Below are 27910 nucleotides of genomic sequence, written 5' to 3' on the forward strand. Positions count from 1 at the left end.
CTGTCCAAGGAGACGTGCTGACAAAGCAAGAGATTTTATTGGGAAGGGGCAACCAGGCAGAGAGCAGTAGGGTAAGGAAATCCAGGAGGACTGCTCTGCCACGTGGCTTGCACTCTCGGATTTTGTAGTGATGGGATTAGTTTCCAGGTTGTCTTTGGCCAATTGTTCTGACTCAGTGTCCTTCCTGGTGGCGCACACACCGCTCAGCCAAGATGGACGCGCGAGAAGGATTCTGAGAGGCGGTCAGACACGTGGTATCTCCTTTTGACATTTCCCAAACTCTTCTGGTTGGTGGTGGCTTATTAGTTCCAAATTCCTTACCAGAACCTCCTGTCAGAAAGTAACTCATGCAAATAGTTACTATGGTGCCTGGCCAGGGTGGGCAGTTTCAGTCAGTGTGTGCCCCATGCCGCCCACCCCCCAAAAAAACATGAAAAATTAAGATCATAAGCTAAATGTAAATCCTTAATTCTTTCTACTTTCTTTCCCATTAAGCCTTTCTCCTTGAGATGTTCTACAATCCCTAAATCTACTAGCTTCAATGTCGTTTTATCCTCCCTTCTTACTCTTTCAAAGAAATCATGGAAAGTTAAGCAATCAAATGTTTGACAATAGTTGGAGACCAAAAATATATCCAAGTGGACTGATGGATTATCAGTCTGAAATATCAACTCTGGTAAGAAAAATATCCCTCTCTACAGATTAATGTACACAATTCAGTCAGAAGCTCTACAGGCCGACACCAAACTTGAGCCCGTAACTAAAACAGAGAGTGTCAGAGAGGACCTGTTCACCAGCTTATCCCTGAAGCCCCAACACATAGCAGGTGCTCAGAAAATATGATGGATGAATTAATAGCTGTTATTAACCAAAACCAAGAAAAACATGACGCACACTAATTTGGCAAAGTGAAGCTCACTTCTATTTCACTGTTTCGTTTTGCTTTCCTGCCAGAGCTCCTGATCAAGGGCTCCTTCTGCTGTCCCCACACTGGATAGGATCCACTGGCCCTGGCCTGAGGCCAAGCGTGCCCTGCCTGGTAAGAACTCAGGAGCAAAGAGGGCTTCGCTGAGTGACTAGGAAGCCAGGATGTTCACAAGCACTCCTGCTGTTAAAGTTATTACACCAATGAACACGCCTCTGCCCTGCTTCTGTCAAGCCTGCCAGTAGCCAAGTCTTCTCCATGAACATAAAACCACTCTCCAAGTGATAAGCATCAAAATCTGGGGTGAGATCGGCCCAGTTTAACAAGGTCATCTGGCTGCTTGACCACTGCACTCCTTGAACAAATGTCCTTATTCCATTCCCATCCACCTGCTTCTGTCACACTTCTTCAGCCCTGAATGTTAACATTCAGTGGCATTGGTAACGTTTCTCTATGACCAGTGAAGTTTACAGGAATATGTTTTCCTGGGGACCCTGAAATTACTGAAACTCCAAAACTAAAACCAAAAGCACCCTAAGATTCAGTGCTGGGTTTTTATGAACTTGGGCTCATTCAAAGAAGTAAAACTACCTTTGCCCCCAATAAAGAGGCTGGCTATGGCTTTGGGCTAACGTCACATCACCACCCCTTTCCACTGTGGGTAAGCCTCCCCTGAATGATGTCGACAAGGACCAGCAGGGACTTCCAGCTGGTGCTCGGCCTCCAGCACCACAGGACACACCCACAGTGATTTCTTAGGTGGAATTCAGCCCTCAGGGCCACCAAGTGCAGACACGCTGTTAAGCACAGTATCATCTACACTGTATGAAACTGCCCTGGTGTTGAGACTTTCTACCTTTTGTGGATAATGTTCCATCGAGAGGGGCTGCCTGGTGGTGGCACCAGAGGCCCATTAGTTCGGCATCACAACAAGGCTACCAAATAAGCTGATCCTGGGAGCAAGGACTAGCCTGGTACAGCCAGTGCTCAAGAACAGATTAGACAGGAAAATGGAAGCACTTCTTACTTTAAACCAACTGATAAAACTAAGTCACTCAGTAGTAACAGCACAAAACCTAAATGATGTGAAACTGAGAGTCAAGATCTAAGGAAAATAAAGAGTGACTTGGTCTCAGCAGTAGATGGACAGCGTGGTTCTCCACAACCTGTATGGAAACTTATGGAAGAATATTTGGTACTTTAGTGACAACTCAAAGCCTTCCCAGTACTCTCAACTCAAAGATTTTACTTTCCAGCCCAGATCTGTCTCCTGTGCTGACCCATAACTTCTATACTATATGTAGTACTAATTTCAAAGAGATCTGAGGCCAGTGGAATAGATGGTTTCCAGTATGTTTTCTTAGGTTATGTTTCAAAATATTATTTTAGTTGCCATTAATCTTGAACTAAAACATCCTTTACTGTGGAACATCCCCTTGTACTAATCATGAATTAAACCACAACAAAACAAGAAACCTGTTTCATTCACCAGTTCCTGGCTCTTAATAAGTAAGAAGGGCATATGAGCCTGTGTGTGGGGACATTTGCACACACACACACACACACACATAGGTACCTCACTTTTCCTCCTGATAATTCTGACGTTTCAGGTTTCCGTGTGTATTAATACCTGCCCACCTGGCTGGCAGACCTTTTCACAATGTGCCCTTCAAGATTAACAAAAACAAACACAAAATCCAGCAATTTGAAAATAGACAATGACAAGCCTATGGAGGGCTAGAGAAACAAAGAAAGGAACTAAGGGCAAGACCCAGACAGACAGACAGACAGATACACTCAAAGAAATCACTTCCCACCAGGGTCTGGGCTGTGCAGCCAATCAGGCAGGTACACGCAGCTCTTCACTCTGCAGACTTGCTTAGCACTGAAGTCGGCTGTCTGCCCAGGAGAGTGAGGTAATGTCTAGGTTTAATGCCAAAATCTCTCTCACTGGCAGGACATATCGGGTAAATATTTCTACTGCAGGAGACCACATTCATTCGCGCTGCTGCCAGTTTTATTGTTGTTGTGCTCATTAATATTTACACTTAGTCCATCGTACCTGGTTAAGGCTGGAGATGGGAAAGTCAGGGTTTCGCTGAAACCATGTTACCAGGTTTGGGAGAAAAAAAGTCCATCTCTCATCCTGCTCCCCACCCCCCAGTCTCCCTGAACCATGAGGGCAGCAGCACTGGCCTCCTGCATCCCTTCACACACCCCGGGTCACACACAGACCCCCCCATCAGCCTGTCCTCGTGGCTGTAAATCTGTAAACTGCTGGGGTTTCCTCCATGCCATCCTCTCAGCAAGAACAGGAAGGGGCTGTGAAGCCCACTTCAAGCTGCCTTGGTAGCTGCAGTATGTGGAAGGCTCATAGACTGCCAGGGGCGGGCAGGCATGGGGCTCCCCCGAGCTGGGGCAGCTCTCAGTACCCATCTACCCATCTTCTGATGTGCTTTCACACACTCCTTTCAAAATTTTATTGTGATAATCATCATAGCAATAAGATTCTTTTCAAAATCTGTTGAAAAGCCAATTTCTCCCAACAGCTATGCCTCCTAGGGCAGCTGCGAGTTCACCTAAGGCCCACCTGCTCCATGGGCAAGGCTAGTCCTTCCAGGGGTTCCCCCTCCATAATGTTCCCCTGCCTGTAAAATGGGCTCAGAGCTGGTGCTCCTTAGCACTTGCCCACGTTAACTGCCTCGTCTCACAGCCTCACTTGCCTCCTCAAAAATCTTCAATAGGGCTTCCTAGTGGTCCAGTGGCTAACAGTCTGCCTGCCAGTGCAGGGGACACCAGTTCGATCCTTGGTCTGGGAAGATTCCACACGTCTTTGGGCAACTAAGACCATGTGCCTCAATTACTGAACCTGCACTCAAGAGCCTGGGAGCCACAACTACTGAGCCTGTGCTCCATAACAAGAGAGGCCACTGCAGTGAGAAGCCCGCACACCACAACTAGAGAAAGACCCTGCCACAAAGAAGATCTGGTGCAGCCAAAAATCAAATAAATAAATAAATCTTTTTCAAAAATCTTCAATGAGTTCCTTCAGAAAAGAGAATAAAAACTGTTTGAAAACACCTTATATCCTGATTTTCTAGAATCTGACCCCAATTTACCTCTCCAGTACTACTCCTTAAAATCAGCCTTTATCTCCAAGTAAGCTGGCTTTTCGTGACCAATTCCCAATTCCCCCACCTGTCAGGCTGCTTGGGAAAGACAGTTCTCCAAGACACCCCAACCCCAACAACAGGGTCTGCCCGAGCACCACCCATCAGTGCTGTCCCACACCCAGCACAGGAGAAACTGCCAAAACCTTGAGGATCTTCTCAAGGCCAGTGGGTTAGCATTAGATGGAGACCATACTGCACCCCCGCACCCACACCACCTTCCCTGTATACGCTGCACCCTATACTCCTCACAAACCCAACACTCACAGAAACACTCTCCACAAGATAGCCCCAAAGGATGTGCTGCTATTACTCAGGACACCATTTTCTACAGGTAATTACCCAAACACATTTTCTCTAGAGCACTCTCCAGCTCCCTGTCCTGTTCTTTTCAACAATCTGAACATGAATCATTTCTGGCACCTGGTTTTTCTAGGAGATGCTACCTGCACTGTCCACTGTCCCTGTCACTCCAGCTTAAAGGTCCTGACATGAGAGCAAACACCAAATCACAAGGGCCTAAGGAGGCAGCCACCATGGCTTCTGTAGCCTCATGGGGTTGAAGGTGCCCCAGGACGTCTTCTAAGGTCAGACCAGCTTTTAAGAACTTAGATCCAGGCCAGTCGCCTCCCCAAGGAGCAGACTTGGCATTTCTATCTCCCAAGCACATGTAACAGGAAGGGGCTGCATTTTCTTGGTTGTCCTGTGGAAACTATGTCAAATTCAAGAAGGGACATCACTGTCTCTGCCTCGCTCAGCCACACCCTCCTCCGGCCACATGGAGAGCCGCTTGCTTCCAGCCCAGACAGTGGGAGAGCCTGCCAGTGTGGGCGCCTTCCCAGGAACAGTACCTTAAAGTCCAGCACCCAGGCTGGCATCACCTTCCCACAATGTGTGCCCTCCCCACCTCTTCAGGATCTAAGGAGAAAAGGGTCAGAGGTTTAGGTCAAGTTCCTTCTTCTCCCATTTTTAGAATACGCGAGTAAAGGAAGCACAGAAACTGCAGTGAAGATGGAGAGATGAAAGGAAACAGCATGCCCTGGCACCCGTTCAGGACACGTGCTGTCTACCCGAGGCAGGGCTTCTCCCCAGGGAGGGGGCCACACCCCTGTCCCAGCCCATTCCCCCAGGAAGGCCCAGGGGAGCTGACTCAGGTACACCACATCTGCTGATGTGGACAGAACCAGTGTGTTGGGGTTCACCCTCCAGACGCCCAGGCTGTGGTCAGCTGGCATCGCTCCCTTCAGCTTGCCCAGAGTGGGGAGATTCACACTCCATGGAGCTGACAGGACGCAGGCAAGAAGTTCAGGGAAAGACAAGACTTTCTGAAAGACAGCAGTGCCTTGAGGATGCCTGGGAAGATCTTCTGAGAGCAACTATGGGAGGCCAGCCCGCTCACTGCCTGGAGCTCTGATTCTTCCTTCTCCAGAGATCCTGTGCTACAAGATGTTTTCATCTCTGATCGTTTCCTGTCCAGGCAGGAAGATGCAAAAACCATCTAGTTTCCCCTCTGTTGTTCATTCTCAGGACACAAGAAGAATGGATGAAGGAGTGAAAAAACAATTATTGCTAAATTTAGGTTGCTGGAAGATTTTTTCCAAATTAAAAGCCTTGCTGGGTGTCTGCACTGAGACGTAACTTCATGAAAGAGTCAGGTGGCTGACTCTAGGGTCAGGCCCATGGGGTCACTGCACCTCTGCAGGAAAGGACACATGCTGTGATGACTGAATTTCACCTCTATTTCTGCAATTCCTCAAAGAGGGCCCCTTCCAAGGTTTACGGCAGACCCTTCTGGGTAATTTTTTTGAGGCAAATATTGATGAATGGCTACAGACTTAAAGTCCAGCAACCAGGCCTCTCTCTCCCAGTGGAGCAAAGTGGGCTCCTGCTGTGGATGCCCTGCCCCATTCAACCACACTCAGACCACGTGTTTTCTGGGTAGAAACGGCACTACTTCCATCCTGTAAGCCCCACACATGGCCCTGAGTGAAGTGACCCTCCAAAGGTGCCCGTGTCCCTGCGAGGCCAAGTGGGCTCCTGAGGGCTCAACCTCCCTGCCTCTAGCACCACTAGCTAGAGCTGCCATGACAAGATCTAGCTCTGCAAAGTGCTCAGAGATTCAGCAGAAAAGAAAGCCAGCCAGGTGAGTCTCTAAAACCTTCCATAATTAAGAGACTAAACTCTAGAAACCAACAGTCAGGGCAAACAGTGTCAACCGGAGCAGCATGGGACTCAGCAATACACACGACCCACCGGTCCCACACCTGCGGCCTGCTCTCCAGGGCCCGGGCTGTCTGGGGCGGTCACCCCACATCCGGCGGCAGAGGACGGCCCAAGTCCACAGCGCCATCCTCTGCACCTCTCCCAGCTCGCACCCCTAACGCCCATACTAGCCGAGTTTGCACAAAACTGACCTGAAAAACAGCGCATCTTTTCTCCCCCACCGCACGCCCGCATCCCCCTCCCGCAGGAAGCCGGCGCGCATTGATTTCTGTCTGATTACACAGAGCCTGCCCTGACTTTCCCGTTACTCGAGCCGGCGTCTCGGTGCGTGTCCTCAGAGACCGGGCTCCGCAGGCAGGGCGTCTAGACAGTATTCATGACCCATCTGTCTGGCAGGCCCGCGGACGGCCGGCAACTCCATTAGGACTGCAGCCGCGTCTCCGCCTCCGCCCCTCCCCCGCCCTCTCTCCCCTTGCAAAGCAGGAATCTGACACTGAAAATTACTATCATTGTTGCAGTTCTCAAAATAGCACTGCCAGACTGTCATTAACATCCACGCTAGACTACTAAATATTTAAAGAAGTGGATAAATCTCATCTGAAGTGGGACAGCCCGCACACAGGAAAGCAGTAACAGAATCAAAACGTGAATCTTAAGAGGTTGTTTTCATCCAGTAAATTTAGTGTCACAGCAGGAAGAAAGGATGCCTGGGTTTACTGAAACCCCTTCCTTTGCTCTCTGCCTTTGTTTATTTGTAAACGCTGAGTTGCCTTTCAAGGCTTTACAAGATTTTAATTGATCAGAAATTCATCTGGAGAAACAGAGGCACAAACCAAAGGGGCAGGTGAAGGGGCCCTCTTGGCTGGGGAGGGGGGTAAGCTTGCCCTTCCCGACCCAACCTTCTTTAAATGCCATCTTGGGTCATTTTACACAATCCAGGTATGGGTTTTGCCATGGATTCTTTTTCCTTTTTTTAACTTGACACTGCGGTGGGCAGCCCTGTGAAAAGAACACACAATGCTGCTAGGACAGCATGGCTCAAGGCCAGAGGCTTCTACTGGCCTTGACTGAGGCAGGACCACCCCAGCCTCCCTGCCTGGGGCAACACAGCACTCTGGGAGACCTCCCACCCTCCCTGTGGAGGCCGCACCAGTCTGACCACAGGGCGTCTGAAGGGGCATCAGGGGACGAGAGCTAACAGCCCACGTCCGACTAAGGGGCCCTGTGCACACAGCCAAGAGGGGTGAACAGTGGCAGAAATGCACACGCTCTGCTCACTGGATCCCACCAGGTGGGTGTTCACATTCTCACCTCCTGGCAGGAAAGGAGAGCGGAAAGGGGAATGGACTTCCTGCAGGACACATAAACAGGACACAGCCGGGCAGAACTGAAGGACAGATTCAGCACTCCCTCTCAACAAAACCAATGACCCTTGATATCTGAGGGCTCCTGGGTTTACGTTTCAGAATCTATTTGAAAATCCAGGATAAACCCAAGAATACCACTGTCTATGTATCAATCAAAAACTGCCATATAAACAACTGTCTTCCCTGGTGACTCAGACGGTTAAGAATCCACCTGCAGTGTGGGAGATAGGGTTTATTCCGTGGGGGGGAGAAGATCCCCTGGAGAGGGAATGGCAATCCACTCCAGTATTCTTGCCTTACTGTCCATCGGTTTGCAAAGAGTTGGACACAATTGAGCAACTAACACACACACATACACACACACACACAAACAATTGATTGTGAGGCACTCACTTATATGGTCTTTCATAATAATGCATTGTTTGATCTTCACCCTACAAACCTTTAAAAACTGAAGTGTAAATTCTTATCTTATTAAAAAAAAATCATGAAAAAACCAAATACCTAGAAGCTAAAACCAAAAAACCCAGAGCCTGAGTTCAGTTCCTTGATCCAATCCTTAAAAAATTATTTAACCTATCTGAGCAATGTTTCCTAGGCAACCTTTCTAGACTTGCAGGTTTTGAGATAAATGACAAGATGCATATAAACAGCCAGCACTCAGCAAATGGTAGTTCTCTACCCACCTCATCCCCAGCCTAAGGAAGCCTGGATACAGGCCTTCAGATAAACTCGCAAGACTAATCGCCAGAGAAACAGGGCTGTGTCCCCTCTGGTAAGTGAGAGGCAGTGAGGGAAGGCTCTACCCCTGGCCATCAACATTTAAGAAAAGGAGAGAGTGGAAGGAGGGCTCTCCCAGCACCATGCCCTCCACAGCCCTGTTCCACTACTTATCCTAGGCCCTCTGCTGAAAACACGAACAACTACTTGGAAAGACAAGACGGGCCACCGGCGAGAGTTTAAGGGGGCCGCCTGTCAGAAAGTAGGACTATATCTACATTACGTTTTCTGGTCCCTGGTAACTATACTATGGTTATGGATCAGAATGTCTTTTTCTTAGGAAATACACATTGAAGTACTGTCAGGTAAAGATATATGTGGTAGGTGTAACTTCCAGGCAGAAGTTGCCTGGCATTATTATATAATGCCAGGCATTATTCTAACTGCTTTACCTGAACTATTTTAGTAAATCCTCAGAGCAATCCTCTGAGCGAGATGCCAAAACTAGCACTGTCTTCATTTCACAGAGGAGAAAATCAAGGCATGAGGAGGGTGAGCAACTTGCCAAAAGCCACAACCAGTGAGGGGAGACTGAAGCCTGCCAACTCAGGGCCTCACCCTGGACTCTACAGTTGGAACAAACTGCAGGGTTGTCCCCAGAAGCCAGCAACAGTATGAAGGCGGTGCCAGGGACACTCTGGTAGAAGGTGGAACCTGTGCTGGGAGACTGACCTGGTCACTGATGCGACAGGCAGCATGGCTGCCTCATTTAGTCATGTTTCCTCTGGGGCCCGCAGGAGTCAGCCCTTCCTGAGCCCCACAGGACTTGTCTCCCAGACAGGGGCACAGGGGGGCACAGCCTGGAGACAGGGAGGGAGCTAGTTCCTTTGGAAAAAAACTGAGAAAGGTGGAAAGAAAGACATCTAGCTCAGAATTTATTGTGCTGAATTTATCTAATTTGTTTGTTATTACCCTAAATGACCCTAGGCAAAAAAATAAGACAGTTTCCTTCTGAAAAGTCCTGAAATTAACTTCCTGGCTGAATCCAAGAACCTGACCAACTTCGGCTCATTTCACTTTAAGATTTCCGAGGCCACCAATCGAGACCCCAGTATGGGCAGAAGTGCCACCGCCCTTGATCTGAACCCCATCACTCACTGGAGGCAAAGCTGTCGCAGGGACCCTCAATCCCCCACTCTGAGGTCTGTGGGGGACTGAGAAAGGCCTGCCCTCTCCAACACCATCAAAGCACACAGCTCTTTCCACACTCCTCAAATCCTGTTTCTCAGAAGCCAGAGCTGTAGAGTGTCAAGCTCCACAAGCTGTGGAGTATAGGGGCTTCAAAGGGCAGGTTCGCGGAGCCAGAGCCCAGCGCACAGGGCCAGCATCGAGGGCAACAGACAGGCCACGCAGCTGGGGACCCGCGGGCCATCTCTTCAGCAACAAGGACAAAAGGAGTGGCATGACCAGCTTGCCTTCTCCCTCCAGTCACCCTGCCATCCTTGACCCTGACACCCCACTCGCCTCCTCTGTGAAGCCACCATGACCACGTCCTGGCAAAATGGTTCTCTGTAGACTCCAGGATCACAGTCCCTGGGACAGCTCAGTACCCTGTGTCCATGCTGGGTCATCTTTGCACGAGTGTGTTTCAGTTCCCCAATCTGCCTGTCGGCACCTTGATAATGAAATCTGTTGTCCTTCATTCCCTAGAACGCTGGGTACAATGACCAAAGAAGGCACTTAATACATATACCTGTAAATATAATAATTTGCATTGTAAAATTTTATTTTTATAAATAATAATTTTTTGTTTGATTTGTATTTTCAGTGCTCAGGAATACAATGTTTTGATAGAGGAAGACATAGAAAAGCTGACACTGAGGCTGACAGTATAGCCCTCTTCCTTGAAAAGATACACCAACCACTCTCCCTGCAAGATACTCACAACAGCCCCACACCCACATGTGCAGAGCGTGGGGCTCAGACCCAGGGACATGCCTCAGTCCACTGGTTAATGAGGCAGAAGAGCAGGTGAGACACAGAGTCTAGGTTCCAAAACTGTTTTCAGAAGGAAAAGTTTCTTAGAGCTGTTATTGTAAGGGCTTTTACTATCATTAGCACTGCTGCCTCACAAATGACAGTGACATTTTCTTTCTAACCTTAATTCATGCTAAATTTTAGCAAATACAAAATGAGAGAGATAATCAAGACACCTGAGTCAGGGCGCATGCCCACAGCCAACAACACAGGCAAAAAACCGATTCCACTGTGCTTGACCCTAAGTGCAATCAAAGGGTAGAACACAGGGAGTTTCCTCCATGCAGACACAGAGCAGACGGAGTAAGTTGACTCTTATGCAGGAGTAAGGAGAAAGCATGCTTTGTTCTCCTGGACTAAACTGACTTAGAGACGAGAAGTCCTGTGACATTCCAAGTTCTGAAGGCGGAGAGGAAGTGGCAGCCCCACAAGCAATCCCCCTAGGGACACTGCCGACCTGCTGCAGATGTAGGCTGGTGGGGCCTGCAGACTCCCCCAAGCCTCGCTGTGCAGCTGAGGGTGGAAGCAGACACTCTCTACTCTTGGCTACAGACCAAGGGGAGGAAAGTGCACTGATCTGATACCAGATCACCCTCAGTACCACAAAGAACAGACCAGCCATGGCAAACCCAAATGTGACATACAGGCCAGCTGCCTGTGAGCTGGCAGAGAGGCCAGGCCCAGTGAGCCCCCTTCAGAGGGCAGCCCCCAGCAGGCTTTCCCCAGGGGACAGAGGAGGAGGGAAACACCCAGCACCTCTGAGGATGAACTCGCCTTTGGACACCTGAGCCCATGCTTCATGTGAAGGAGGCCCGGCCTTGCAGACAGACGGCAGCAGGCACACAGCAAGCAGCAGGATGATGCAGACTGCACTCTTCACGTGAACCCCTCCCTGTACACGGCAGGAATCATTCCCATTTCATGGACAGAGACACTAAGCCTTAAGGAGTTCAGCTGCCTTCCTTAAGCAAGTAAGAGCTTGAACCCAGGTTCACGTGAAGCCAGAGCCCTCATCCTGCCCTTTGTTGTTCTGTCTCCAGACTCTCCCATCTTCTTAAAAGACAGCATGTTGTCAACAACCTCCCATTCTGGCTACAGGGGAACAAGCCTAGTTACACCTGAACAGTAGGGACCAACAGTTTGCCAACAGGATCTTAAGATTCCTCTGTTAGGATACAAACTACTACAGCATATGTAAGACAGACAACAAGGGCCTCCTGTAGAGCACAGAGATCTGTATTCAATATCCGTGATAAACCAACATGGGGAAGAGGAGGAAAATATATATATATAACTGAATCACTATTGTACAGCAGAAATTAAGACAACATTGTAAATCAACTATACTTCAATTTAAAAAAGAGATTCTTCTCTTAGGACAGATTCTCGGATGTCTTTGGGCAATGCTGAGCCATTTACAAATGGAGAAGCTTCACTTGGCTTCTAAACAAAACTAAATAGTTCACATTTTTAAAATGAAAAGATATTTGGAAATTGGCTTTAAACACCAGGAAATACTGATGAGAAAGGGGGAGAGGCAGGGAGGAAGGGACCTGAGGCAGGGAGAAAGACCCCTGGCGAGGGTCAGTGCTGTGAAGCATCCTTGACGTTGACATACTTCCTTAGGCCCAGGAAACAGGACACAATGAAACACAGGATGCAACAAGCCACTCTCAGAGTCGCCCAGCCATGTTTCCAGGTGCCTTCTCTCTCCTTCCTCTCCACAAAAGCCACAAGATCAGTCAATGAACTTCATACTTGGACTTCACCTTCTTCCAGCTCAAGAAATGCTCACAGCCTCAACCTGGGGCTTTACCCGAGAAACAACCCACTCCAGTACCAAATAGAAAAAACACACAATTACAACCTTTCGAAATCCCCAACAAACTTTTTTTTCCTATTTTCTTGTTTTAATTACATGCTTGAACACAGACTCTATATATCCTTCTTTATTTAAAATTATTTTAAAATAGTGGCTTAAAATTACTTCCAAAAGTTCTTTAAAACCAGTATGAAGAATACTAAGTCAATAATTATTTCTTGGGATCAGTCAGTGCTTCACAGATACACAGCAGAAAGCATCTCCCAAACAAAACACAGGCCGCTTAAAGTGGAAGGAACTTCTGACTCTCAGACATACCCTCTTTCTATCCTAAAAGAAAATATTGCCTTTGTGACAACACAAACCTCTTCTCTTAACTGAAAACAACATCTTTCCCACATCCCAGGGTCAGGGCCGCCTACCGTTTGCAAACACACCGCAGCTGAATGGCGCAAGGTGGGCAGGAAGGACTTACAGCTGAAGATGCCCGGAGGCGGGTGCTCCGTCACGAGGAGGCAGTTTTCTTCGTCACTGTTGTCCCCACAGTCGTTCTGCTGGTTACAGACCAGGGAACCCAGATACAAGCACTGCCCGCTGGTGCAGGTGAATTTGCACTCTGAAAAAGCACAACACAAAGCATGGAGTTGTCAATGCCAGCCTGAGGCTCCTCAGCTGCCACTTCTCCTCCCTCGTCTGTATGCTGTGATGGTCTGGGAACCCATCTACCTAGAGAACCCAGGGAACTGAGATCAGACAGGGCCTAGGAGCACTCAGGCCTGCCGGACCTCACTCACCCCCCACCTCTGACCCACAAAATAATAGCACAGGTGCTTTCTTTACACAACATGCCCAGCAAGAGTCACAGTTATGGAGCTCTTTGCTTGAAAAAAATCCTTGTTAGGACCTAGAAGAAATAAAAAAGAGTCAATATATAATGAATAATGCAATAAATGAGATCAGAAACACTCTGGAGGCAACAAATAGTAGAATAAGACAGGCAGAAGATAGGATTAGTGAAATAGAAGATAGAATGGTAGAAATAAATGAATCAGCGAGGAAAAAAGAAAAACGAATTAAAAGAAATGAGGACAACCTCAGAGACCTCCAGGACAATATGAAACGCTCCAACATTCGAATTATAGGAGTCCCAGAAGAAGAAGACAAAAAGAAAGGCCATGAGAAAATTCTTGAGGAGATAATAGTTGAAAACTTCCCTAAAATGGGGAAGGAAATAATCGCCCAAGTCCAAGAAACCCAGGAGTTCCAAACAGGATAAACCCAAGGCGAAACACCCCAAGACATATATTAAATCAAATTAACAAAGACCAAACACAAAGAACAAATATTAAAAGCAGTAAGGGAAAAACAACAAATAACACACAAGGGGATTCCCATAAGGATAACTGCAGATCTTTCAATAGAAACTCTTCAGGCCAGGAGGGAATGGCAAAACATACTTAAAGTGATGAAAGAAAATAACGTACAGCCCAGATTACTGTACCCAGCAAGGATCTCATTCAAATATGAAGGAGAAATAAAAAGCTTTACAGACAAGCAAAACCTGAGAGAATTCAGCACCACCAAACCAGCTCTCCAACAAATACTAAAGGATATTCTCTAGAAAGGAAACACAAAAAGGGCGTATAAACCTGAACCCAAAACAATAAAGTAAATGGCAACGGGATCACACTTATCAATAATTACCTTAAACATAAATGGGTTGAATGCCCCAACCAAAAGGCAAAGACTAGCTGAATGGATACAAAAACAAGATCCCTATATATGCTGCCTACAAGAGACCCACTTCAAAACAACAGACACATACAGACTGAAAGTGAAGGGCTGGAAAAAGATATTCCACGCAAATAGAGACCAAAAGAAAGCAGGAGTAGCAATACTCATCTCCAATAAAATAGACTTTAAAACAAAGGCTGTGAATAGAGACAAAAAAGGCCACTACATAATGATCAAAGGATCAATCCAAGAAGAAGATATAACAATTATATGCACCCAACACAGGAGCACCACAATATGTAAGACAAATGCTAACACACATGAAAGGGGAAATTAACAATAACACAATAATAATGGGAGACTTTAACACCCCACTCACACATATGGACAGATCAACTAAACAGAAAATTAACAAAGAAACACAAACTTTAAATGATACAATAGACCAGTTAGACCTAATTGATATCTATAGGACATTTCACCCCAAAACAAGGAATTTCACCTTTTTCTCAAGTGCTCATGGAACCTTCTCCAGGATAGATCACATCCTGGGCCATAAATCTAACCTTGATAAATTCAAAAAAATCAAAATCATCCCAAGCATCTTTTCTGACCATAATGCACTAAGATTAGATCTCAATTACAGGAGGAAAACTATTAAAAATTTCAACATATGGAGGCTGAACAACACGCTTCTGAATAACCAACAAATCACAGAAGAAATTTTTAAAAAAATCAAATTATGCATAGAAACGAATGAAAATGAAAACACAACAACCCAAAACCTGTGGGACACTATAAAAGCAGTGCTTAGAGGAAAGTTCATAGCAATACAGGCATACCTCAAGAAACAAGAAAAAAATCAAAGAAATAACCTAACTCTACACCTAAAGCAACTAGAAAAGGAAGAAATGAAGAACCCCAGAGTTAGTAGAAGGAAAGAAATCTTAAAAATTAGGGCAGAAATAAATGCAAAAGAAACAAAAGAGACCATAGCAAAAATCAACAAAGCAAAAAGCTGGTTCTTTGAAAGGATAAATAAAATTGACAAACCATTAGCCAGACTCATCAAGAAACAAAGGGAGAAGAATAAAATCAATAAAATTAGAAATGAAAATGGAGAGATCACAACAGACAACACAGAAATACAAAGGATCATAAGAGACTACTATCAGCAATTATATGCCAATAAAATGGACAACACGGAAGAAATGGACAAATTCTTAGAAAAGTACAACTTTCCAAAACTGAACCAGGAAGAAATAGAAAATCTTAACAGACCCATCACAAGCATGGAAATTGAAACTGTAATCAGAAATCTTCCAGCAAACAAAAGCCCAGGTCCAGACGGCTTCACAGCTGAATTCTACCAAAAATTTCGAGAAGAGCTAACACCTATCCTACTCAAACTCTTCCAGAAAATTGCAGAGGAAGGGAAACTTCCAAACTCATTCTATGAGGCCACCATCACCCTAATACCAAAACCTAACAAAGACGCCACAAAAAAAAGAAAACTACAGGCCAATATCACTGATGAACATAGATGCAAAAATCTTTAACAAAATTCTAGCAATCAGAATCCAAAAACACATTAAAAAGATCATACACCATGCCCAAGTGGGCTTTATCCCAGGGATGCAAGGATTCTTCAATATCCGCAAATCAATCAATGTAACTCACCACATTAACAAACTGAAAAGTAAAAGCCATATGATTATCTCAATAGATGCAGAGAAGGCCTTTGACAAAATTCAACATCCATTTATGATAAAAACTCTTCAGAAAGCAGGAATAGAAGGAACATACCTCAACATAATAAAAGCTACATATGACAAACCCACAGCAAACATTATCCTCAATGGTGAAAAATTGAAAGCATTTCCCCTAAAGTCAGGAAGAAGACAAGGGTGCCCACTTTCACCACTACTATTCAACATAGTTCTGGAAGTTTTGGCCACAGCAATCAGAGCAGAAAAAGAAATAAAAGGAATCCAAATTGGAAAAGAAGAAGTAAAACTCTCACTGTTTGCAGATGACATGATCCTCTACATAGAAAATCCTAAAGACTCCACCAAAAAATTACTAGAGCTACTCAATGAATATAGTAAAGTTGCAGGATATAAAATCAACACTCAGAAATCCTTGCATTCCTATACACTAATAATGAGAAAGTAGAAGAAGAATTTAAGGAAACAATTCCATTCACCATTGCAACGAAAAGAATAAAATACTTAGGAATATACCTACCTAAAGAAACCAAAGACCTATATATAGAAAACTATAAAACACTGATGAAAGAAATCAGAGGACACTAATAGATGGAGAAATATTCCATGTTCATGGATTGGAAGAATCAATATAGTGAAAATGAGTATACTACCCAAAGCAATCTACAGATTCAATGCAATCCCTATCAAGCTACCAGTGGTATTTTTCACAGAACTAGAACAAATAATTTCAAGATTTGTATGGAAATACAAAAAACCTCGAATAGCCAAAGCAATCTTGAGAAAGAAGAATGAAACTGGAGGAATCAACTTGCCTGACTTCAGGCTCTACTACAAAGCCACAGTCATCAAGACAGTATGGTATTGGCACAAAGACAGAAATATAGACCAATGGAACAAAATAGAAAGCCCAGAGATAAATCCACACACCTATGGACACCTTATCTTCAACAAAGGAGGCAAGAATATACAATGGAGAAAAGACAATCTCTTTAACAAGTGGTGCTGGGAAAACTAGTCAACCACTTGTAAAAGAATGAAACTAGATCACTTTCTAACACCACACACAAAAATAAACTCAAAATGGATTAAAGATCTAAATGTAAGACCAGAAACTATAAAACTCCTAGAGGAGAACATAGGCAAAACACTCTCCGACATACATCACAGCAGGATCCTCTGTGATCCACCTCCCAGAATATTGGAAATAAAAGCAAAAATAAACAAATGGGATCTAATTAAAATTAAAAGCTTCTGCACAACAAAGGAAACTATAAGTAAGGTGAAAAGACAGCCTTCTGAATGGGAGAAAACAATAGCAAATGAAGCAACTGACAACTAATCTCAAAAATATATAAGCAATTTATGCAGCTCAACTCCAGAAAAATAAATGACCCAATCAAAAAATGGGCCAAAGAGCTAAATAGGCATTTCTCCAAAGAAGACATACGGATGGCTAACAAACACATGAAAAGATGCTCAACATCACTCATTATCAGAGAAATGCAAATCAAGACCACAATGAGGTACCATTTCACACCAGTCAGAATGGCTGTGATCCAAAAGTCTACAAGCAATAAATGCTGGAGAGGATGTGGAGAAAAGGGAACCCTCTTACACTGTTGGTGGGAATGCAAACTAGTACAGCCACTATGGAAAACAGTGTGGAGATTCCTTAAAAAATTGCAAATAGAGCTGCCTTATGACCCAGCAATCCCACTGCTGGGCATACACACCAAGGAAACCAGAATTGAAAGAGATACATGTACCCCAATGTTCATCGCAGCACTGTTTATAATAGCCAGGACATGGAAGCAACCTAGATGTCCATCAGCAGATGAATGGATAAGAAAGCTGTGGTACATATACACAACGGAGCATTACTCAGCCATTAAAAAGAATACATTTGAATCAGTTCTAATGAGATGGATGAAACTCGAGCCGATTATACAGAGTGAAGTAAGCCAGAAAGAAAAACACCAATACAGTATACTGACACATATATACGGAATTTAGAAAGATGGTAATGATGACCCTGTATGCGAGACAGCAAAAGAGACACAGATGTATAGAACGGACTTTTGGACTCTGATGGAGAGGGAGAGGGTGGGATGATTTGGGAGAATGGCATTGAAACATGTATACTATCATGTAAGAAACGAAGTGCCAGTCTATGTTCAATACAGGATACAGGATGCTTGGGGCTGGTGCATGGGGATGATCCAGAGAGATGATATGGGGTGGGAGGTGGAAGGGGGATTCAGGATTGGGAGCTCGTAAAAATTGTGAAAGTGAAAAAGGAATAATCTACCCTGAGTACAGCCTAAATGCTGCATGTTCAAGGTGAAGCTGTAGGCACACATTATAGCAGATTGGAAACCATCTCCCTTCATGGAAAAAAAACAATACCTGTCTTGTTCATAGATTGACAATGCCAGTAAATTAAAGTACAGTTCACTCTTAGAAAAAAAAAAAAAAGATATGCAACAAGCAGCAAAGATTTACTGTATAGCACAGGGAACTATAGTCAGTATCTCGTAATAACCTAAAATGGAATATTATCTGAAAAATAATGTACCTGTTTGTATAACTGAAAATCACCTTGCTGTGCACCTGAAACACTGTAAGTCAACTACACTTCAATAAAATGAGACTAAAAACTGGAACCAGTAAAATAAATAAATTTTAAAATGAAAAAAAAAAAATCCTTGTCAGTCTTCACTGCCACCAAGGAAGAAGGAGTCAGTGCAGCAGCAGTGAAAAATGTGTTCTGAACAGTCCAAGGTACTCTGCCTCAGACTTCCAGTCCAAGTACCCTCCAGAGCAGCCTGAAAAAATTACCCAACTGTCATCAGAATGCCATCAGGTATTTCAAAAGTCCTTCAGAACTGGAACTGGCAAATAGCACTATTTCTCTTCTACGTTCAAAAGCACTGAATGAAAGAATGTATGAATGCTTTTCTGTGTTTTCCTGTGTACAGAATGTGCAGAAGTGTTCTCATTAGCTTCTTAGAACAATAATAGAAGCACCCATGGAAGCACGTAAGAATGCCTTAACATTCTCTGCAAACAAAAAGCACATCAGTACATGCAAGGTATCAAATACATGGGAAACAGTCTGAAAGGATGCTCGCCAAAACACAAACAGTGACACTTCTGGGTGCTGGGATCATTGCTAATCTGTAGTTCCTTCTGACTTTTACGTACCACGTTATAATCAGGAAAATATAAAGCCTATTTTAAAGTGAGAAAAATCTCTGAAACCAAATGTTCATAGAATTCTAAACCCACCATAATGAAGTACCTATAACATCATACAAACAGAAGTCCAGACATAGTTCCAGCCTCACCATCCCAGTCACACTGTGTGGCTCGGAGCTCACGGGGGCACTCCCAGGAAGAGCAGCAGTAAAAGCACAGACAGCAGCTGGCAGTTCCTGCCTGAGGACCCGCGGCAGAGCACTGGGGTGGAGGAGGGCGCAGATCCCGCAGAGCCACGGCCCGCAGTGCGGGAGTAATGCTGAGAGCCGAACGGTGTGCTGATGACCAGGCTGGTACTGTATCTACAGGCTTTAATAAGTACGTGTTATTCACTTAGTCATGCCCAACTCTTTGCAACCCCATGGGCTGCAGCCCACCAGGCTCCTCTGTCCATGAGATTTTCCAGGCAAGGATACTGGAGTAGGTTGCCTTTTCCGTCTCCAGGGATCTTCCTGACCCAGGGATCTAGGGCCTCTAAAAAGGATCTAACTGCACAGCCCTGAGCATTTAACACACATCCATCAAGACTAACCCTGCACACCCCACTCACAACAGCTCCACGGAGGAGCAACAAGAGTTCTGAACTGCCCACTGACATGTGCACACATCCCTGAGGACCACACCCAACCTGCAGGACCCACTAGATGGCTGCACAGGCATTTACAGCACAAACCTGGGCCCCAACGGGGTAAACAGGAGTGAAAGTGCAGCGGTGACCCTTAGGTATTGCGACCACTGAGCCTCAGACTCTTTCCCTCAAGCCACTCTTTCATTCATTCATTCAAGAGTCCTCACTACTCTGGCAAGGAGCATGGCCACAGGTGCCAAGGATGGAACAGACAGTCCATCTAAGAGTTTCTCCTTCAGCTCTTAAACTAAACACTGTGTTTTCCTCAAGCAAGAACAAGACTCTTAGCCTCTCAACTGCTTCCTAGTCAACGTGGTATTGGGATTAAAGCAGTGACTCTGCATCCTCCTCTGATAGCCTAGGGCCCAGAGGATATGGGGTTTGGGGTCAGTGAGTGTCCCCACAGATTGCTAAGTCTGTGTGCAGGTAGATTCCCTCGAGATTCCTCTGCAAGACAGCATCCTCTGGCTGAAAAATCTGAAAGCTACCTGTTGCCTTACATTCTAAAAGTCCTTCGAGTTCTTAGAAACCACAATTCAACAGAGTTTTAAAAAAGAAATGTTAAAGAATGACACTCTACTTGAGCCCTTTGGTACTTCCGGTGCTCACTCTTCATTATTCTAATGATTATCCTAATGACAGGTGCTGAACTCTGGACAGGGATCACACTGATCACCAGTGGACACAGTGATCAACACACTGACTGGACACATCGATCCGAACTGGACACAGCGATCATTCCGGACATACCGATCATCAATACCACCTCCAAGGGATCCTTCGCAGCAGCATCACAAACATGCTGTCATCTCTGCGTCTTTAAAATACAATGTTCTGGGCCGCACTCGCATGTTTCCACTCCCAGGGCTCAGGCCTGTTTCTTCCCAGCAAATCTGGTCAGGCTTTGGCCCCATCACTGCACTCCAGGCCATGGACGCCCTCCATGTCAACTCCAGGGCAGCACCTAGGCCGTGTCTCGTCCACAGGGTCACAGAGTCAGATGCGACACAGTGACTGAACAAGACTGCATGTATGTTTTTGATAAACGTGGAAGTGGAGCAGCCATAGAAGCACACTCAGGTCGCCTCCATGGTAAGCAGGTACTGTCCAGCAGGGATGCACAGTAGCACGTGCATCTGAAACAAGTCCGGGTGCTGTCCACAGAGCTCTCTCCCAAACACTCTTCAGAGGAAAAACTGAAGGAAAACTCCCAGAGAAAAGTCTTAAAATCCGCAGCACCATGTGCTTTATTATCCTTCGTAGTGCATCAGACCACATTAAATTTATGGGCCACAAGAAAGAGAAGAGGCCAACAGTCCTGGCCTAAAACTGCCATTAACAAACAGTCATTTTCTTTTATTGCTGAATCAGTGTCTGGGCTCCAAAGGTCAAGGACTCAAATCCACCTTCAATCATCACGCACTGATCTGAGCACTGTCATGATCATAACTCACATCATGGACTGTCCGTCAGAGTACACGTGCTTCACCCTGTGAGCCACCCTGCATGTCCCCTACCAGTGCACCAGGGCGCCACACACTGAGGTCCCACAGTGAGCAGGGGCAGGTCTGAGCGCTGGGGAGAGTTAGGGTTATGCTCTGCCCCGGCCCATTCCAGGCTCCCAGTCAAGGGCAGGCAGGAAGGCCGAATACACTGGGACTCCAGAGGGGGCAGGTCCAGCACTACCGAGAGCAGGCTCCCTGGCATGGCTGGGATGGACAACAGACTAGTCCCTCAACATCCTGTCCTGTCTGGGTCCTACAGATGCCAGAGCCTCCATCGTCTCCGAGACAAAATGCCTCGCTGGCATTGGTCACATCACTCATGTCACCACTTAATCAAGATGGTTTACAGGCCACCGTCATCTCAGAAAGCCATAAGACCTCAGCACCACTTCCCAGTCAAGACACCTGATCCTCATCAGCTGGGGTCTCGAGGTCACCTGAGGGCTGGGGACTCAACAGGTGTCACCAGTCAGGTGGGTGGTCTGAGTCCCAATCACACCACAGGATGAAACGTGCTGCACAACCAGACACAACTTTACCAGCTGCCATAAAGAAAGAAAATTGGTGTCTTGAAAGCTATATAAGGATCATCACAAAACTTCACTCCGTCCAGGGGAAAGGATTAATAAGGGAGGAGCTGTCTCTCACACTAAGCGAACCGTCCACTGCAGAGGACAACAGAGGTGTCAGCGGGACAGGGTCCAGGAGCACAGGGTCCTCACACTCACCCTACCAGGTGGGCCAAGGCCAACAGGTCCCCAGTGAGACACACACCTGCACACCGACACCCTCTCACTCGACATAACCTCCATGCTTGTGGTACTGACATATGAGATGGAGAACAAGACTTGTGGCTGAGATTGAGTTATCATGCCAGCGCTGTCTTCAGAGAAGTGGTGATACCCTCTTGTGAGCTCACGGCCTCCATTCTCAGATGGCACGTTCTCACCAAGGCTACCGATCTGGTCACAAACTCCAGCTCTGCCTTCAACCAGCTGCGCTGCACGGTCTCCTTCAGGCTCAGTTTTTTCACATATAAAATACCTGCTGTGAAGTCTCAACAGAGGCCGTACATGCAGTGCTCAATACAGTGTCGGACTCGTGGCACATGTACAACCAAACAGAAGCTAACAACATATCTGATATTATAATCATTATCAGCACCTCAAAAAAACAGACTGGGGATCATGGAAGTAACTTCTGGATTTGACCAGAGCAGATGTGAACTTTAAAACTTTTCCAAAGCTAAATAGGTAACAGATAACAATCACAAAAAAACAGACAGACTGGGAGCCACAGTTATAATGTCCACATGATCTCCGCAGGGGCCCCTCTGCATCAGGGTTGGCACGTCTGTCCCTCATGAATGAGGCTGCCATGTCACAGCTACTTTTATATCAAAGAAAAGTATACCTTCACCAGGTTTCTCTCAAAACTATATTTTTCTTTCATTACTTTTATAACCCACATATTAATGATTTCCATTCTTTGCATGCATTTCTAAAATATTACAATTAAAATGCACATTAAAATAGTTCCTGAATTTGTATGCATGCAGGCTCAGTCGCTACAGTCAAGTCCAACTCTTTGCAACCCAAGGGACTGTAGCCTGCCAGGCTCCCCGTCCATGGGATTCCCAGGCAAGAATACTAGAGTGGGTTGTCATGCCCTTCTCCAGGCCTGAATTTGTATAATTACTTTTTAAAAATCTAAATGCAAATTTAAAGTAACAACTAAACATAGTTTGGGGGAAGAAAGTTTTATAGAGCAATAGTTCCTGTGGACCATGCTCTGACAGCTGACTCACACTGTGAACATCTCCACACCTGGCACAGTGGACGCTCGAGGTGAGCAGTCCAGGCCAGAGAGGGTTCCAAAGCTGAGCCCAGATCTGAGGTCACAGGTCACTGCACCCCATGCCCTCAGACCTCTAGACACAGCATTAGGAGCACAGCAAATGGCACAGACAACAAAGTGACAACAAGTCACTGGCAAGTGACAACAAAGCTGCTTGAGACACAGCATGCACCTCTGACAAGAAGGGTCAAGTTCACAGTGCAAAATCACACATCTGAAATGTTCAAGAAAGGATTCCAGTTTCCAAAGTGTGTCTTAGCCCTACAGCATCCTGATCAAGAAATAACAAAATTTGAAATCTCTGGCTTTTTAGTAAAATATACTTAAAAGAGGAAGTAAAAGTCATTTCCCAGGCCACACTAACCATGGGGGTGGGGGCTGGGACCATGACATTGAGATTTATCATAAGAAATATATATTTGGTCTCAGTCACAGTTTCCGACTCAGGGCTCCTAAAACCTTCGGAATTTCCTAAATGGTAAGAGCCATGAAGGTGCCTTTTGTTATTCATACCAAGGCCCTGGTTAATGAGGTGACTTTGGAAAGCCCCTAAGGATAGGACTGGTTGCCAGGGGAACTGCCCACGGGATCAGAAGGCTGGCACTTTCAGCCCCACCCTCAGGCCTTTGTTGGAGGAGAAGGGCTGGAGATTGAGCCCATTCAAATAGCCAGTGAGCTCACCACTCCTGCCGGGATGATGAGACCTCCGTAACACCCCAGAGTACAGAGTCAGAGGGCTTCCAGGCTGGTGATCATGGGAGGTCTGGGGAAGGTGGTGCCTGAGAGGATGTCAGGCTCCACACCCTTTCCTTACACCACTGTGCCTTGGCTTTTCTTGACCAGTAACATTATTACTCAACCGCTTTCCGGAGTTCTGTGAGCCACTCCAGCAAGTCTACCAAATCTCAGGAGAGATCACAAGAACCTCCAATTGATCAGCCGGTTGGTCAGAAGCACAGGTGATCACCTGGACTTGGGACTCGTGTGTGAAGAGGGCAGTGCCTCGGGGTCTGGGCCACTTCAGGCAGAAAGGGTCAAAACCGACAAAGCTGCAGGACATCAAGCTGTGTCGCAGTTGCCTGGTGCAGGAAATACCCACATGGCTAGTGGCCAGCACTGTGAGCGCTGTGTGTAGACACAGAAAACAGAACGGTTTTTTGCTTTACCAACAAAAACCCTGGCACGTAACCTGCACATGGCTCTGAAGCTGGCCAGTCTCTTTCACCAAGATGGTCCCTGTCCTCCTCCCAGGCTCTGCCACTCTCCCTTCATCCTGGGACCTACACGCAACATGAAAAACCCATCTTAAGGCCACAGACTTCCCATGCCTTTCTTATAGAGATGAAACCTATGAGGACCAGTCTGAAGTCTGTTGTTTACACTCCAGGTCCTACAAAGACACAACCATGAGGTTTCTACAAAGACACCCTCCAACCAAAGACAACTACAGAACCTTGGTGGTTCCGAGTGGTACAGGGTTGTCAAATCACACAGGTGACCATTATATTAATTCCTGACTTCACATAGAAACTGAGGCCCAGAGAAATTATGTAACTCACCCAAGATTACACAACTAAGGAAAGAAATAGTAACATCCCCTCATCGACCTCTGCCATCAAAGCAAATGGCCAGGGGCTTAGTATATGTTCTCAGATGCACTCTTTTAATATTATAAAGCAGTAAAATTAAACTATACTGGACACATACAAATAATTATTCCTTTTTATCACAAAGGAACAGTTATTTTGGGTTCATTATCTTGATATTTTCGTTTTTACTTAAAAAAAGAAAAATTGTAAGATATGGATAAGTAAATCCAAGAAAGGAAACCTCATTATGTATTGCTATCACTCGGAGGTAGCCACTAAGTAACATTTTGGTGCACATCCACCTATACTGTCTTTGTTCTTTGAGTATAAAAATAAAAGGATAGCCTTCTTCCTATTGCTTTATGACCTACTTTTTTCACTTAAAAATATAAGCATTTCTCCAGAACGTGAAACACTAAAACATCCTTTGTAGTAGCTACAGGGAATTTCATCACAATGATATATCATAGTTACTTAACCATGTGTTATTCTGGGACTGGTTCACTCTATTATTTATTTATTTATTTTTGCCATGCCACAAGGCTTGTGAGAGATTATTTCTCCAACCAGTGATTGAACCCAGGCCCTTGGCAGTGACAGCATGGAGTCCTAACCACTGGAACTACCAGAGACTTCCTCATCATATTTTAATATTTCTAAATTTCAATTCTGCCACCAGGGTCAGCAATTCTCTTTAGTCTCCTGTCATCTGCAAACTTGAGAAGCATGTTTTTTTAATCACTTTTCCCCAAGTGCTTGACAAGAAAGCTTGGAGACACAGCCATTAGAGTCCCTACCTGGCTGATGCTATTTATTCATTGATATGCTTTGGGATCACTAAATAGAAACTCAAGTTATTCAAGAGTCTTCCAGTCATGACAAATATTCAGTGTTTCCTTCATTCACTATATATATTAAATGTATTATAAGCAGCACTGACAAAGGAGCTATAAAAATGTCTGCAAAGAGTTAGGAATACTTACATAAATGAGAACTTCTACGACTCCTGTTCACAAAAAAGTACCTAAATTTGGCATTCCAAAAATTGTGTTTTTCATTTAAAAACCAAAAAGAGTTTAAAATATTTCATAAATTTCTTTTTAATTAGGAAAAAAAAATCCCTGCAATGCCAGAAACTGGGAAACACATTGAGACGGTTAAAATTGTGTAAGTCACTAGAGGTAAAAATCTTTTAATTCAAGATTTAGGATTTAGCTACTGGGCAACTTCCACTGCCAAGCCATAAGCTTCTGGAAACAGATGTTCATATGAAAGCATGAATTCATGCCACAGCAGCAAGTCCTGGAACCAGAGCAGTAGCTTGTTGGTTCTGACCTTGTCTGCCTGGAGTGGCCTGGACCCGCAACACTGCCCCTTCAGACACAAGTCCCAAGTCCAGGTGGTCACCTGTGCTTCTGACTACCCAGTGATCAATTGGAGGATGGGTTCCCGGGCCAGGCTTGGTGGCTGAGGAGGGTTCTGGAGAGTTGAGCTCCACATGCCCCTCTGAAGCAGCCACCACATTCGTCTTCCTGGGCCCTGATCATCCAGGGGCCCTCCCCAAGCTGGGCCCCGAGGAGGGGGCTCCTGTGTTTCACACGCTTGGCTGCTCCAGTCGTGGTTCTCCTGTGAGAGCTGCACGTGGCCTTGGTGGCTGTCAAACCAGCAAAGGGAGCAGGGCTTGCCCTGGTGAGTGTCCATGAGCAGGGCAGGCAGCGGGGGCCGAGCCTCAAGCTCTCTCCAGGCACCTGACACCCCAACCTGCCTGCTATACACAACCGGGAAACTGACAAACTCGTGGGGCTCTCAGATGAGAAACACAGTCACTTCTTGTAATTTTCCCACTATCCCTCCCTTAATAGGAAAAAAACCTCTTTTATGTAAAACTGTTTTCCCTGGATTCAATGACATTCTTCAGCTTCAAGCTCCCCATTTTATAAATGAGGAGTCAAAGGCCCATAAGAATTAGTGGCTTCTTGGGATGTTAAGTGATTCAGACAAAGAACCAAGACCCAACTCAAAAGCCCCTGATCATGCCCTGGCTCTGTGCACCATCCAGACACAGCAGTTCCCTTCAAGGGATGCAGACCAGACGGGGCAGAGAGGGGCATGTCCACAAGTCCTTACAGGAGTGGGTCAGCGCTCAGTGTTGCCACCCACATCGCCTGCATGCGGGTGAGGCTCGGAGGAAGAACGTACTCATTGGCCGTGACTGCTCCCTCCGAGTCCCCCAGCTCTGGGCAGACAGACCCCGTGACATATGCACTGCAAGGGATGGATTTTTTTCAGGGGCAGTGGCTCGTGGGACACTGTGTGCCCTACAAGTCAACAAAGCAGAATCATAAAATGTCTGATGCCATTTCAAATTCCTCGCTACAGAAAAGGATAAAACACCACAGATTCGCCAAAATCATTCCCTGTGGCAGCCTGAGCCCCCAGACATGGTAGGGCTTCAGCTCCTAAATGCAGACACACATTCAGCTCCTAGAACTGCTCAGTGTCTCACTACCTACTAAGAGTGAAATAACATGCTCAGTTCAGCATGAAGGATTCTCACCTGTGAAAGCATTCGTGGCCTCAGAGCCAGCTTCCTGCATACTGCTCCCCAGCAGGCCTGGCTCCAGCTCCTCAGCTGTCCTGTCCCCAGGAACGTCCAGGAGGCCTCAGGTCACCTCCATCTCAGCTTGCTTGAGGCCATCTGCTGCTGTCTGGCTTCTGGGAGCATCTCACACTGACCAGCCTGGCTCCCAGCCCAAGAGCAGGTGGTACCTGACACGGCACCCAGCCCAGCAGTACACACGCTGGGGGCACTGGTCACGTCAGCTGTCCAGTCAAAGGATGGAGGCCATGGTGGACCCAGGAGCCAAGAAGCCGTCCCATGGACACCAGCCTTCCCACCTCAGAGGGAGGGCCTGGCAGCCAGCATTCTCCAGAGGTCTCAGCTGCTCCAGGCAGGGAGGCTCAGGAAGGTCTGATCTGCAGCTCTCTGTGCTTTGCCTCTCCCCTTGCTGAAATTAAAAAGAAAGAGATCACTTTCCTGATGATCTGTAAAGCCTGAATTCAGGAGACCACAGAGGCCAAGAAAGAACATGAAGACACCCCCAAAGCCACGTCTGAAACCACACTGCGGGGACGGTGGGGCAATCTCTCCTGCTGCTGTGAGGGGCCGGATGAGGGTGTCTTGTCCCCGGAACAAGACGCCACCAGAGGCTCCGAGCAGCTCCAAGAACAGTGACAAAGGTCACATGCATCCAACACAGACACCTGGAGGAGAAACCCATTTCCTCAGCAGGTTCGCAAGGTCTTGGAGGATCTGAGGTCCACACCCACTGCTGCCGGCACACC

At 46.1% G+C, this 27910-nt stretch overlaps 1 protein-coding gene across 1 annotated transcript in view; it reads right to left on the reverse strand.

The window, feature by feature from the left end:
* The window catches only part of LDLRAD4 (low density lipoprotein receptor class A domain containing 4), a 169324-nt gene that overhangs the window by 39193 nt on the left and 102221 nt on the right, over nucleotides 1-27910 (reverse strand). The window contains 2 exon segments of the mRNA XM_040264580.1: nucleotides 12740-12880; nucleotides 27123-27573. Coding sequence (XP_040120514.1) covers nucleotides 12740-12880; nucleotides 27123-27162 — 181 coding nt within the window. The 5' untranslated portion in view covers nucleotides 27163-27573.

The sequence above is a fragment of the Oryx dammah genome, unplaced genomic scaffold, assembly GCF_014754425.2.
Source record: "Oryx dammah isolate SB20612 unplaced genomic scaffold, SCBI_Odam_1.1 HiC_scaffold_22, whole genome shotgun sequence".
Classification (NCBI taxonomy): Eukaryota; Metazoa; Chordata; class Mammalia; order Artiodactyla; family Bovidae; genus Oryx; species Oryx dammah.